This window comes from Trachurus japonicus, chromosome 11 (assembly GCF_045865225.1).
Source record: "Trachurus japonicus isolate A0001 chromosome 11, Traja_1.0".
NCBI classification, from domain to species: domain Eukaryota; kingdom Metazoa; phylum Chordata; class Actinopteri; order Carangiformes; family Carangidae; genus Trachurus; species Trachurus japonicus.
In genome coordinates, this window is record NC_140917.1 from 8,554,976 (window position 1) to 8,569,272 (window position 14,297).

At 44.5% G+C, this 14,297-nt stretch overlaps 1 protein-coding gene across 1 annotated transcript; it reads left to right on the forward strand.

Moving 5' to 3' along the window:
- The first annotated feature begins 394 nt into the window (after window positions 1-394).
- LOC146978142 (immunoglobulin kappa light chain-like) lies at window positions 395-11,896 on the forward strand. Its single transcript, XM_085790877.1, has 4 exons — window positions 395-503; window positions 606-918; window positions 10,696-10,730; window positions 11,419-11,896. The coding sequence occupies exons 1-4, from the start codon at window positions 413-415 to the stop codon at window positions 11,745-11,747; spliced, it is 768 nt and encodes a 255-aa protein (XP_085647003.1). The 5' UTR covers window positions 395-412; the 3' UTR covers window positions 11,748-11,896.
- Window positions 11,897-14,297: the final 2,401 nt, after the last annotated feature.

The window sequence follows — 14,297 nt, forward strand, 5'->3', positions numbered from 1 at the left end:
GCTGCTGTGGTGTCAGTGGCTGTGAAAGGCCTGGACACACACTGATCAACACTGGCCTCTTAACGGCTGGGAGCAGAGAGGAAGGACACATATGCAAACACACAGAGTCACTCAACTGGAGCTGTCCTCAACACATCATGCTATTGTTTCATGACTGCTTATGTTTAAATTAGTACAATATATGACATTTCAGAAGGCCCAAACCTGGGTTTTTCAGGATTTCTAATATTTATTCCATTAATGTCATTGATCCATTGATAATCAGCACAATGAGACTGATCCCAGTCCCTGTTGGAGTCAGTCAGAGCATTTCCATAGAGAGCCACTTTGCATCAGCAGCACCATGCTCCAGTGCTCTGGGAGAGTTTATAGTCCTGAGAGTTGAAGACTGGATGACTGACAGCTGTCCTTCATGACAACACAAGACACAGAAATCCTCCTCATCAAAAACATGACTTTGGTCTCCGTCCTCATCTGGACTCTCCTCTGCTGCTGCTTCACAGGTAAAGTCCAGAGAATCCAACTCCTCTATCAACATCTGTCCCTCTGAAATGAAGCCCACAAAACCATGACTCTGTTTTATCTTTCTGTCTCTGTGTCCTCAGAGTCCAGAGGTCAGGTCACAGTGACTCAGCCTGGAGTAGTCAGCACTTCTGTAGGAGGCTCAGTCACCATCACCTGTAAAACCAGTCAGAATGTTAATGTTTACAACTATTTAGCCTGGCACCAACAGAGAGATGGAGAAAAACCTAAACTCCTCATTTATCTTGCCACCACTCGAGCATCAGGGATTCCAGATCGTTTTATAGGCAGTGGATCAAACTCTGACTTCGCTCTGATCATCAGTGGAGTCCAGGCTGAAGATGCAGCAGTTTACTACTGTCAGAGTGAACACAACATCAACAGTCAGTATGTGTTCACACAGTGAAAAAGCGTCGTACAAAAACCTCCCTCAGTGAAACTGAACAGAAACTGAACTGACTGCTGCAGCTGGAAGATACTGCAGAGACTGATACAGTTCACTGAGGACACACACACACACACGCACACACACACACACACACACACGCACACACACACACGCACACACACACACACACACGCACACACACACACACACAGATAATTTCATACATTTTATAAGAGAAGATAAGTTAGATTATTGTCTCCTAGAGTGGAGAAATTTGTCTTGGGCGATTAGGAGAGAAAGACACAGATACAGACAATAAATACATATTTCCTGCCACAAGCAATGAAAAACATTTAGTCAAAGCACAAATACATAAAATGGGATGTCCCCTACTACACCACGCACACCTCAGCTCACACTTACCTCATCCCTCAGCTGTCCCAACCACACTCACATTTACAAAAACACACTCACCTGCCCATCCATGAGATCCTTCCTCACTCAGACACCTCTACTCACAGTAACATGTGTAATATTGCCCAGTGATAATCCATAAATACCACACGATAACACTACTCTCTCTATCTCTGACTGATAGACCATAGTGTCTGTGTCCCTTGTTAAAAGACAGAAAACATATTAATATAATTATGTTTAGTGGTACCTGCATTCATTTGATATGAAACTATATGAAACTGATCTAGCAAAGGTTTTAGTATCTTTTCAGTGCGTCAGTATGAGATGGGACATGGTACATAAGGCATCTCCAGTACTACTCCAGTACATCCCTATACACAAATTGATAGGGATCAAAAAGATGTTGGACCTGTGTACCAATTTCTCCAAACATAATACGTTCAAAACATTTCATGACGACTGACGTTGTTGCAACTGGTCTGTAGTTATTATTCTCTTGTGGGCACGGTGTCTTTGACATTGTGTTGTTACACTGTGTGTTACCAAATATACTTCAACACTGGTCTCCGACTTTATTAATTTCAGAATAAAGGTTCAGTAGACATCATCATGCATCATATTTCTACGATCTACATATTGTAGGGTTTGGGTGTGTGTGTGTGTCCTCAGTGAACTGTATCAGTCTCTGCAGTATCTTCCAGCTGCAGCAGTCAGTTCAGTTTCTGTTCACTTTGACTGAGGGAGGTTTTTGTACGACGTTTTTTCACTGTGTGAACATCGGGTCATTATGATAACTCTGACAGTAGTAAACTGCTGCATCTTCAGCCTGGACTCCACTGATGATCAGAGTGAAGTCAGAGTTTGATCCACTGCCTGTAAAACGACCTGGAATCCCTGATGCTCGAGTGGAAATGTAGTAAATAAGGAGTTTAGGTTTTTCTCCATCTCTCTGTTGGTACCAGGCTAAATAGTTGCTATAAATATTCTGACTGACTCTACAGTTGATGGTGACTGAGCCTCCTACAGCAGATCTCACTGCTCCAGGCTGAGTCAGTGTGTACTGACCTCTGGACTCTGAGGACACAGAGACAGAAAGATAAAACAGAGTCATGGTTTTGTGGGCTTCATTTCAGAGGGACGGGTGTTGATAGAGGAGTTGGATTCTCTGGACTTTACCTGTGAAGCAGCAGCAGAGGAGAGTCCAGATGAGGACGGAGACCAAAGTCATGTTTTTGATGAGGAGGATTTCTGTGTCTTGTGTTGTCATGAAGGACAGCTGTCAGTCATCCAGTCTTCAACTCTCAGGACTATAAACTCTCCCAGAGCACTGGAGCATGGTGCTGCTGATGCAAAGTGGCTCTCTATGGAAATGCTCTGACTGACTCCAACCGAGACTTAAATCAATCTGAACAAGCTGATCATAAATGAATCAATTATTTGATCATCATCTTTATTAGAATTTGTTAATACTCATTTTCCCATTATTTGTTTTGATACTTGAAATAATTGAATGTGAACTGTAACTACATATTGGCTTGTTGTTTTGACTGACAGGAGTTGGACATTTATGAAAAATGCTTGCTGATATTTGTGATTTAAAGAAACCTCAGCAATTCTTCAGCAAATCACAGACAAAGTGGAAAAGTAATTGTTCTCACTACAGAAATTTGACAGTGATAATGATTTGCTATATTTTCGCACTGAGAAAAAATACCATTATGTCTTCAGATTTTAAAATAAGTACAGGGACAAAAAACATTCTCACATCTTTTCACTAATATTCTATAAGCTATCACATTTTTCAGAGAATTTGTGAAATTATCTGCATCAATGTTCTCTTTAAGTTTGGATGAATTATATTCATTTTTGTGAGTTTTAATATGTAAATGAGTTCATCCTAAATTAGAGTATCTTCTCTTTTTCAGATAATCACTTTTTCAGGACAATGTTTATAACTGGCATTTTTTTTTGAATTTGTGACTTTTTGGTTTAAACTTTGAATTTATATTTTAGAGATTACATTGATACAAAAGAGAGTTTTTTTTTATTTTTTCCTATTTTGCTCTGAAACCATTGTCATGGATCAGCAGTGATGAAATGAAAAAACTGAAGTTAGATGAGAAGTTTCATCCAGTCTGAAGAAAACCAACAGAGTAGAAGTCTCCTCCGCTGCAGTCCACTAGAGGGAGTTAAGTTTCATGAAACTGTGAAGTAAAGTTAAGATATAATTCACATTTTATTCAGCCTTGTATGTTCATAAATAATCCATTATTTTATCCAATACAATGTCAACAACTATCAACATATAATCAATGAATTGATTGTTTTCTCTTATTGTGATAAATATTTTTAAATAACAGTTGTATATATGAGGTAGGATTGATACTGTATAGGTGAAACTAAAACGATCAAGATTGTGTTAAAATGTACTTTAAATAATTTTAAAAGGTGTGGCCATCGATTTAAGTATTTTATATATTTTGAAAATCATTGTCAGCATAAGTGTATATGACATAAATTTAAGTCTATTATTTTCTTCAATGATATTTAACACTTCTCAACAAAACTTGAAATAATCTTTTACTGCAACTGATTTACAACTGAAGCTCAACAACATAATGTCCCTTCACTCACTGTGTTTGTCGGATACATCAGTAAAATACTCTCAATAAAACCTTAGAATATAATTCTGAACAAGAGAAACACTGATGTGTCTTCATGTGAAGCTACTAACTTGTCTGTGATTTCAGTCTTAGTGTCATAAATGGTTTTTGTGAGAACTTTGACTAAAATGAATTCAAAAAAAAAAAAGAAGAATGAAGTTAATTGTAGTGAAGTTAAAATGTGCAGTGTAAAACATTATTACTACATGATGTTTTGTTCAGACATTATGATCTTTCAGTGCAGCTGTTGATCAGATCAGTTCCTCTGCAGCTGAGGGAGGTTTTTGTACGACGCTTTTTCACTGTGTGAACGGGAAGCTGTGACCACTCTGTCCACAATGATAAACTCCTGCATCTTCACTCTGGATTCTACTGATGGTCAGAGAGAAGTCAGTTCTCTATCGTCCTGAGACTGTCTCTCCACTCAGTTACATATTCCATATGTACGGGATATGACCCCCGCTGCTTGTCAGGGCACGTGGATATTTCTTTAAGACACACCGGCTTGCCCGGCCACGCCCTATTGCGTAGCTATAAAGCGCCTGCGCCGGCGTGTAATCACTGATTGTTTGATCTCCACGTTGTACGTCAGGGTGCTGTGTCTCACAATCCGAGAAATTAATACTGAAAGAGGAGCAATAGATATAGCAGTGAATCCGCTTACCTGTGTGAGTCGGGGCGTCTGTCACTGGCAGCCTCCCTGGATTGCTGTATCCGAAGCTCTTTCTGTCTGTTCTTTCAAAAAAAAAAAAAAAGAAAAGAAAACCATAGCCTGTCTGGTCCGGCCGGAGGTCCTCTGGCTCCCAGCGGCGGTGGCTGTGTTCCTCCCGGCGTATCGCTCGCGGCTCGTGAGCTAACGCGCTTGGTGGATACACACGGACTGCGTCCGGTACTGTGCTCTCTCCCCAGCGTATTGCTCGCGGTTCGTGGGCTGACGCGCTTGGTGGTTGAGTACTGACCGGGTCGGCAGTGTCTTCCATCGGCGTATTGCCCGCGGCTCGCGGGCTGACGCGCCGGGTGGATTCACGGCGAACATCTGTGTGGCTGAGCCGGAGCTCTTTGGCTCCCGGGCCGGCCCCGGCAGTGTTCCCTCACCGGCGTATTGCCCGCGGCTCGCGGGCTGACGCGCCGGGTGGATTCACGGCGAACATCGTCTGTGTGGTTGAGCCGGAGCTCTTCGGCTCCCGGCCTCGGCAGCGTTCCTCACCGGCGTATTGCTCGCGGCTCGCGGGCTGACGCGCCGGGTGGATTCACGGCGAACATCATCTGTGTGGCTGAGCCGGAGCTCTTTGGCTCCCGGGCCGGCCTCGGCAGTGTTCCCTCACCGGCGTATTGCCCGCGGCTCGCGGGCTGACGCGCCCGGCGGCGAACGTCTGTCTCCCTTCTCCAACAGTTCGAGCACTCTCACCCCATCATAAGCGTACGGTTCCCACAGGGCCGGCACGCAAAGTACACTCACAAAAGCAAATAAAAAAGCTAAGTTAGCTGCGGTGCTACAGGCTACCTGTAAACAGGAAGTGCGGTACTTCCTGTTTCCGGTCCTGGGCAGTATGGCAAGCCAGGAGGGCTATTGCTGTGTGGGCTGTGGGGTGGCCATGCCCCTAGAGGATGGGCATGATAGTTGCGTGCTTTGTTTGGGGCATGAGCATGCCTTGGCCTCAAGTGAGAAACCTCAATCATGCATGGACTGTTTTATTCTGCCCCCACATTCTAGGGAGGCTCGGTGTCGTTTCTTTGCCTCAAAACGCTCAGGCCCTCAGGTTTCTGAGGGGCCGAGGCGGAAAACTGGCAGAACGGCTGCAGCTTCGGAGGGGAGGGGGGAGTCTTCAGGGGTCTGGCAGACTCCTCTGCTCCCCCTTCGGCCCATGGTGATCCGGCCTCCGCTCAGTTCTTTCCTGCCCCCGTCTTCAGGGTTGGACAGGGAGGAAGAGGCGGAGGAGGATGTGGATATAGAAACGGTCGCCTCCTCCGATGACAACGACCTCTCTTGCGCGCAGCAAACTGTGGACGACGCCACGAGGGGGGAGGTAGCTCACCGCTTTGAGGCGGTAATGAACAGGGCCTCCAGAGCTCTGGGGGTTTCCCTCCCTGCAAATCCTAGGGCCACGTCCTCTAGGTTTGAGGAGGATGCAGAGGTGCGCCCTGCATCAACCCAGGTGCCCCTCCTGCTTGATTTTAAGGAACTGCTGTGTCAGCAGTTCCATTCCCCAACTTCTACCCACAAGTGGTCTGCAGCATGTCGCCGGTTTTCTGACATGCATGACAGGGACCAGGTTGCTTGTGGGACACTTCCCCCAGTGGACCGACCCCTCACCCCACTGGTTTCCCCCTCCAGCTCTATCCTTGGCAACGCCACCTGCTCCAGCAAGAACTGCAGGCGAATGGATAGTCTGCTCGCGAAGCTACATAAAGCTATGGCGGTGCTGACCCGGTTGGCCAACACTGGGGCTATTCTGTCTCTTTACCTCCGTGACTTGTCTCGGCAGGCTCAGGATGACACCAGTGTGGGGGAGGAGCTACAGACGGCCTCCTCATGCCTCTCCTCCGTGATGAAGGAGCAGGCTGAGGCAGCAGGCTGTGCTTTGGCTTCCTTCTGGGTGGCTAGGCGCCACCTGTGGCTGTCTCAATCCCTGCTGCAGCACGAGGATAGAGACTGCCTGCTTAAGGTGCCGGTGGAACCTCCCGCTATGTTTGGGCCCCATGCTACTGCTTTGTTGCAGCAGGCACAGGAGGGCCGCCGCTGTGCAAGGGAGGTTTCAGTGGGCCTTGCCAGGCGTACCACAGACATGGTCTCGTGGTCTCAGCCGGCACCAACTCCAGTGGCACCAACTCCAGAGGCCTCAACATGGCAAGGGGATCTCAGACCTGCGTTGGAGGCTTCCCGTCGGCGTGGGTACCCCCGACGGGGCAGGAGGCGAGGACCACCTGCCAGGGCTGAGGGGTCCCCTGAGCGTCCCCCAAGGTCCTGACGGCCACCAGGCCCTGGCCAACCAGCCTCCTCCGTCTGCCTTCCGGGGTATGGTTCGACTTGGGACTCTGCCTTCGTCTGGTGGTGGAGGGACCGCCTGCACCATGGGTTCCATGGTGTGGGCGGCCCCTCTCACATGCAGCCCGTGCAGAGATGTCTGCTGGGCTTGCATTTGGGCCCGCAGGGGTCCCACGGGACCATAGTGGCGGTCCCTTGGAGGCTTCACAGGGCCCCCAGTGTCGGCGGGTCCTGGCAAACATCAACATGGGCCAGGCTCCGGCGTGTGCTGGGCGTGGCCCGACCTCACATTTACTTGTCTCCCCTCGGCCTTGCGTCTTGCAGGCTGAGTGAGCGGCCGCTCTGTGGCCAGGCTGGCCCCTGCGTCTTGCGGGGCCATTGTCGGTCTCCTTGGGTTAGTCCTGCGTCTTGCGGGCTTCCATGGCAGCCCTTTCCCTCTCAGGGTTGGCCCTAGCGCCTTGCGGGGCCTTCTCCTGTGAATTGTATATATTGTATATTTGTACATAGTTCGTGTGTTGCACGTTGTGGTGTGGGATTGTGGCTGCACCGTCTCCTCACGGGGTGTCTTAAAGATCTATCCCGTACATATGGAATATGTAACTGAGTGGAGAGACAGTCTCAGGACGATAGAGAACGTATGGTTACATGGTAACCTTGGTTCTCTGAGTGGAGAGACTGTCTCTCCAGTCCTTAGGCCGCTCGGAGACACGTTTCGATCAAACTATCAGTGATTACACGCCGGCGCAGGCGCTTTATAGCTACGCAATAGGGCGTGGCCGGGCAAGCCGGTGTGTCTTAAAGAAATATCCACGTGCCCTGACAAGCAGCGGGGGTCATATCCCGTACATATGGAATATGTAACTGAGTGGAGAGACAGTCTCTCCACTCAGAGAACCAAGGTTACCATGTAACCATACGTTCCTGACTGACTGCCACTGAAACGATCTGAAACTCCAGACTGACGCGTTGTAGCGTAACGAATCAGGAGTTTAGTAGTTTCTCCAGGTTTCTGAAGGTACCAATGACAGTAGTTGCTCATACTTGAACTGGCTTTACATCTGATAGAAACAGTCTGACCTAGAACAACAGACTGAGCTCCAGGAGTCTGAGTCAGGATGATTTCTCCTGATGAACCTGAAAAACATCAACAAGAGGAGAAGAGTTATTGAGACAAATCCATCTTGGAGAAAGATCAACATCCAAACAGAAGAGGATCATTTCTTCAACATGGAGAATAGATGGAAGAAGGTCAATGCTGCTGGTTTCAGTGTTCCTCCATCATAGCAGAACATCATTGTGGTGAACCTGGTTCCATCCTGAAGCAAAGTTTTCAGCAGAGAGTCTCACCCTGAACAAGGAGCCCCAGGGTGGCCAGCAGTAGAGTCACAGACATCATCATTGAGCTGCTGTGGTGTCAGTGGCTGTGAAAGGCCTGGACACACACTGATCAACACTGGCCTCTTAACGGCTGGGAGCAGAGAGGAAGGACACATATGCAAACACACAGAGTCACTCAACTGGAGCTGTCCTCAACACATCATGCTGTGTCCTCCTCACTGCTGGAACAATTCACTCAACTCAATCATCCTCACTGATTAAAACTCTGGATATGGTTTCATATAAGAAATTTTAAAGTGCAGCCACTGATACAGTTGACTTATATATAAACAGCACATGTCCCTCTTATTTTCTCTCACAGTGTTAATCAGTCATCACCAGATGATTTTTTTCTTACTTGCTTTATGTTCATCTGCTATAACCAAATTTACTCCTGGAGTTCCACAAAGCGCCATCTTTAGTCCCCTCTAATTTATATATTTTTTTGTTGCTATGATCCATTTTTCCAGCAGTAATAAATATTTGATCAGAGCATCTCAGACATTAGATACCAAAGTTCCTCCTGAAACAGTTTATCAGCAAATTGTGTTCAAAGTTCAATTTAATCCTCTGGTTACACTTTTGAATGTGTCATGTACAGTTTGTGTTGTGTTTCAGACACATTATGTTAATGACACAGCCAGTGTTTCTGCCAGAGAAAGCACTTGTGACATTGCAGATGTGAGGCTTCAGTGTGCAGAGACTTTAACATAGTCTGTGGACATTGATGTTTCCTTAATATTGAATCAGATGGATGTGTGGACATCAGTGGAGCTGACTGTGCTTGATGTAGTTGTGATATTAATGGTCTGATTGGGCTTTTTCACTGGAACTGTGTTTGTGTGTCCTCAGTGAACTGTATCAGTCTCTGCAGTATCTTCCAGCTGCAGCAGTTAGTTCAGTTTCTGTTCTGTTTGACTGAGGGAGGTTTTTGTACGACGCTTTTTCACTGTGTGAACCTCCATGGACTGTTGTGTAAACTCTTACAGTAGTAAACTGCTGCATCTTCAGCCTGGACTCCACTGATGCTCAGAGTGAAGTCAGAGTTTGATCCACTGCCTGTAAAACGACCTGGAATCCCTGATGCTCGAGTGGAAGCAAGATAGATGAGGAGTTTAGGTGTTTCTCCATCTCTCTGTTGGTACCAGGCTAAATAGTGCCCGTAGCCGTCAACATAAACATTCTGACTGACTCTACATCTGATGGTGACTGAGCCTCCTACAGCAGAGCTCACTGCTCCAGGCTGAGTCAGTGTGACCTGACCTCTGGACTCTGAGGACACAGAGACAGAAAGATAAAACAGAGTCATGGTTTTGTGGGCTTCATTTCAGAGGGACAGATGTTGATAGAGGAGTTGGATTCTCTGGACTTTACCTGTGAAGCAGCAGCAGAGGAGAGTCCAGATGAGGACGGAGACCAAAGTCATATTTTTGACGAGGAAGATTTCTGTGTCTTGTGTTGTCATGAAGGACAGCTGTCAGTCATCCAGTCTTCAACTCTCAGGACTATAAACTCTCCCAGAGCACTGGAGCATGGTGCTGCTGATGCAAAGTGGCTCTCTATGGAAATGCTCTGACTGACTCCAGCAGGGACTGGGATCAATCTGATCATGCTGATTATCAATGGATCAATCAGTTGATTAGTATATTGATCAGGAAGTTCTTTTTTAATGCTGTTTAGGTTTTATTTGCTTGAGCTTATTTTATTCCGATTATATTTTCTCATGTCTTAAAACATTTTGGAAAATGTTGATTTTTCTTAAAATGAACAAATATTAAAAATTGACAATACATATTGTCCTTTTTATACTGTGTTGTTGTTATTTCTCACATCAGCTGCCAAAACGTTACAAACAGACTAATTGTGGTGAGTTTGTTTGTTTCAGAGTCAGAGAGCCGTGTCTCTACAGTGAGAGGTTTTTTGTACGACGGCTCAATTAGTTTATATCACTGTGGTACACGTTCGGTGGAGGAACCAGACTGGATATTGGAAGTAAGTGAATATTTCTTCATGAAATTAAATTAAATTAAATTTGTTAAATCCTAAAATGGCAAAGAGAAGCACATACTTGGCTTTTTGTGATTTTTTGAAAAGTGAAAAAATTTCAGTTTTAGGATCCAAAAATATTTATTTATTTATTTATTTTTTTTAAATCTGATGACTTCAAATGTTGCAACATAAAGAGGATAAACGATAAAGAAACAGATACAAAACATTTATGTTAAAGTTTCATGATAAATTCTTGTAGATAAGAGTAGTTCAGTGCGACAGAGTCAGAGAGCCGTGTCTCTACAGTGAGAGGTTTTTGTACGACGGCTCAATGACTTTGTGTCACTGTGGTGGACTTTTGGTGGAGGAACCAGACTGGATGTTGGAAGTAAGTTTCTGCTAAAATACTAAAAAGATTTCTTCCCTTTTTTAGTTTTTAGCAAATAAAATCTTTTATTTTATTAACTATATTTTTCATATTTGTGTTTTTATTTCTCCTTCTTAATCATGGAGTTAAATGTAGGGCCTCTTTTCTGAGGTTTTCTTGTCGCATGCCTGCCATGATTGAATTGAAGTTGAACTGTAGAAATGGTCAAACATAATTTGTTTTTTAATATATTGTATATTTAATATATTGTTTCGTAGTAGTAGTAGTAGTAGTACTAGTTTTTGAAATCCTTTTGAAACTTGTGATTCACTGTTCCCACTGTTCATTTCAATCATTTTAATGAGGAGTGTTTTCCACTCAAGGAACATTTGATGTTTGTCAGATTATTTGATGAATCTGTTTGTGTTGCACCTCAAACTCACATAAAATGTATGATTGTTTCCTAAATGAGCTTCATGTATTTCTAGAGTAGTTTGATATGTTTCAGGTCAAACTGTATGATGATTGTCTCTGTGCTGATGTGCATGAGAGGCTTCTTGAAGGGAAGTGAAACAATATGTGTGTGAGTGACTGGTGGAGCAGAAAAACATCTGACAGAAACTCCTTAAAGGACAAAACCAGCTCTCACACAGTAAAGGTGTCCAAGTGGCTGCTGTTGGATTGACAGTTTATGGTCTGTGTCTCCTAGGTGATACCCGTCCCACCCTGACGGTGCTGCCCCCCTCCAGTGAGGAGCTGCAGCAGCAGGGGAAGGCCACGCTCATGTGCCTGGCCAACAAGGGCTTCCCCTCAGACTGGAGTCTGGTCTGGAAGGTGGACGGCAGCAGCAGCAGCAGCTGGGAGGAGAGCAGGAGCCCCGGGGTGCTGGGGAAGGACGGCCTCTACAGCTGGAGCAGCACCCTGAGGCTCCCTGCAGACCAGTGGAGGAAGCTGGGCTCTGTGACCTGTGAGGCCACCCAGGGCTCCCAGACTCTGGTCTCAGAGACACTGAGGAGAGACCAGTGTCCCCAGTCCTGAGCTGACTCACTGGGACTCTCATACTGGTTTTACTCTGTTCTCTCTAACACTCTCTGCCTTTCTTTCATTACCATGTTCTGTCTTTCTCTCTGATGTGTTTGACAGTTTTCTATCATGTAATTTCACTATTTCCAGAAAATAAAGATCTGTTCATCAAATACATTTTGATTCAGTCTTTGGTTTGTCATAAGATGATGATTCTTTGTCAGTGATATGAAATAACACTTGATCAATCCCTCCACTGATTTATATACAGAAAACATTAAAAAAAACAAACATTCACATTCACACCCACAAACGAATTTTTTTGTCATACGTTTAATATTTTTCTATTAATAAATTGGTAGCCTTGAGTGGCAAATTGGACTAGTCAACTTCTGTGTTGTTTGACAAACAGAAATTGAATGTATCTGTATCTTTTGGGGATATAAAATCAAGTATCATCAGCATAGAGTGATATTCACTGAGTATGCACTCACTCTGCAGCTCTCATTTGTTTCTCTTTATGACAGATGATATAGTTCAACTGTGCTTTTTTTCTTTAATATTTCATTTGGGAAAATTAGACATTTTAACTGTAATGCCATCTGAAAAAAACGAAAAGAAAAAGAAAATCCTTCATTTGATGGATATTTGGAGTTCAATTTGAAATGAATCTTTTGTTATAACATTGTTTTTGCAATAAATTAAGTAAGCTTGGGTTTATTTGAGTTTTTCTTCACAATGTATTATATTGTGTTGGGACTCAGCCCAGTCAAAATGGAGGATAAGGCTGCAGGGCTTCTTTGTCTTCCAGACAAAGGGAAACCAATGAACTCAATCCTTCACCTCTTCGCACCTAGGTGTGAAACCTCCACTACTGACCCCCCATTGGTCAGGTATGGCCCCAGGACCTGTGAGGTCACAGGCCATATAAAAAGGAGAAGTTCCCTTCTCCTCTCTCTCTCTTCGCCTTCTTCTCTTCTTCACCTCAGCAGGAGCTGCTGTTCCTCTCAGCTCCTCACCTGGAGCTACTGCTACGACTCTCCTACCTCCGTGAGGCCTGCACAAGGCAGACGCCTACACTGGAGCAACCCTTGGCAGCGACGCAAGTGCCTACCAACGGATTAAAGAACAAGAACCAACTAGCATGACACAAGGTCTGCTAGTTGAGTCAACAAGGAAGGAGCCACAACGCCAAGCAGAACAACCAACCAACTCTGCAAGGAGAAGGTCTCTCCTCAACGGAACTCAAACTACACAGCCAGGACGGCTGTAGTTCACTGGACAAAGACACAATCACTGGACTTGACTGCTGCAACAGGACCAGCAAAACCTGCAACCGCAGGAATCCCCACCAGCACCGGGAACTTCTCACCCTCACGTGACTTGGTAACGTAACTGGGCCTAGTTAGCTTACCTTGCACCTTGACTAAGCATAGAGTACTTCAACCATGCCAATGTATGTATTGATTTGAAATCAGTTTAAATACTTGAGCTTTGTTGTTGTTGTTGTCAGTTAGAGCCTGATCTTCACTTAACCTGTACGTTTAGTTTGTGACCTGAGCGTTGAACAAAGGGACACCTTTGCTCACCTCCACCACATCACATGCGGTTGGCCTTAGAAGTCTCAGGACAAAAGGCCACCCTCCATCTTTTCCATTGTCTGAGGTCACACTTCACACCTCACAGACACATGGTCACCGACACATAGCCATACACTCTCACCAACACCCACACACCCACACGTGTACACAGTGTATGTAGCTTGTCTTAGTTTCATGTTTTGTTATTCCATTTTCTAGATGTGTCCAATAAACTTCCTTGAAACTTTACTCGTCTGTTAATGTTGTACAATAGTGAGTATGCCAACCTCTACGCAGTAGAACTTCTAAATCCTTCAACTTTGCAGCTATTGATAATGTTATTTTGTTTATAATTATTAACTTAATCATTAAACAATGTTCTATATTAATAGTTAGCACACCCTTATGAGACTGACTTTGGTACATTGGCTGTCTGGTGCCCCGAGGTGGATTTAATCAAATTAAATCCCATTAATAATTTTTATAGTAATTATTAATATTTTGGTATTGATATTTTACAAATTTGATAGCCAATAACCCTCTTAATAATAACTTTACTTATAGTTGGTATAACCCCAACACAAATGGTGCTTCCTTTGTGAGGCATCATAATAAATCTTAATAACCTTTTCTTATAAGTTGTGCTAGAGCACAACATAAATGGCGCTTCCATTGTGAGGCATCATAACAATTCTTAACACTTTTCTTATAGTTGTGCCAGAGCACAACAATTGACTGACACCTATGTGTTTGTTAAAATATGAATTGAAATGTTAACAACTCAAAAGGAGCCATTTGATTAAACAGTACTGGTTTGATAAAAATTACCTGAAATTGTAAATTTTGTGAATAGAATACTTATTTGAGGACAATCTGTTTTACAACATGAGAATATGTTGAAGTCAAACCACGTTTTAGTTTCAGTGCAGCTGTTGAGTCAAATCAGTTCCTCTGCAGCTGAGGGAGGTTTTTGTACGACGTTGTA

Excerpts from the sequence above, each read along its gene's own strand:
- LOC146978142 (XM_085790877.1), top strand. The coding sequence starts at position 413 with ATGACAACACAAGACACAGAAATCCTCCTCATCAAAAACATGACTTTG. Across the intron at positions 504-605 it reads CCTCTGCTGCTGCTTCACAG|AGTCCAGAGGTCAGGTCACA; the intron begins GTAAAGTCCAGA and ends CTGTGTCCTCAG. Across the intron at positions 919-10,695 it reads ATCAACAGTCAGTATGTGTT|GACTTTTGGTGGAGGAACCA; the intron begins CACACAGTGAAA and ends GTCACTGTGGTG.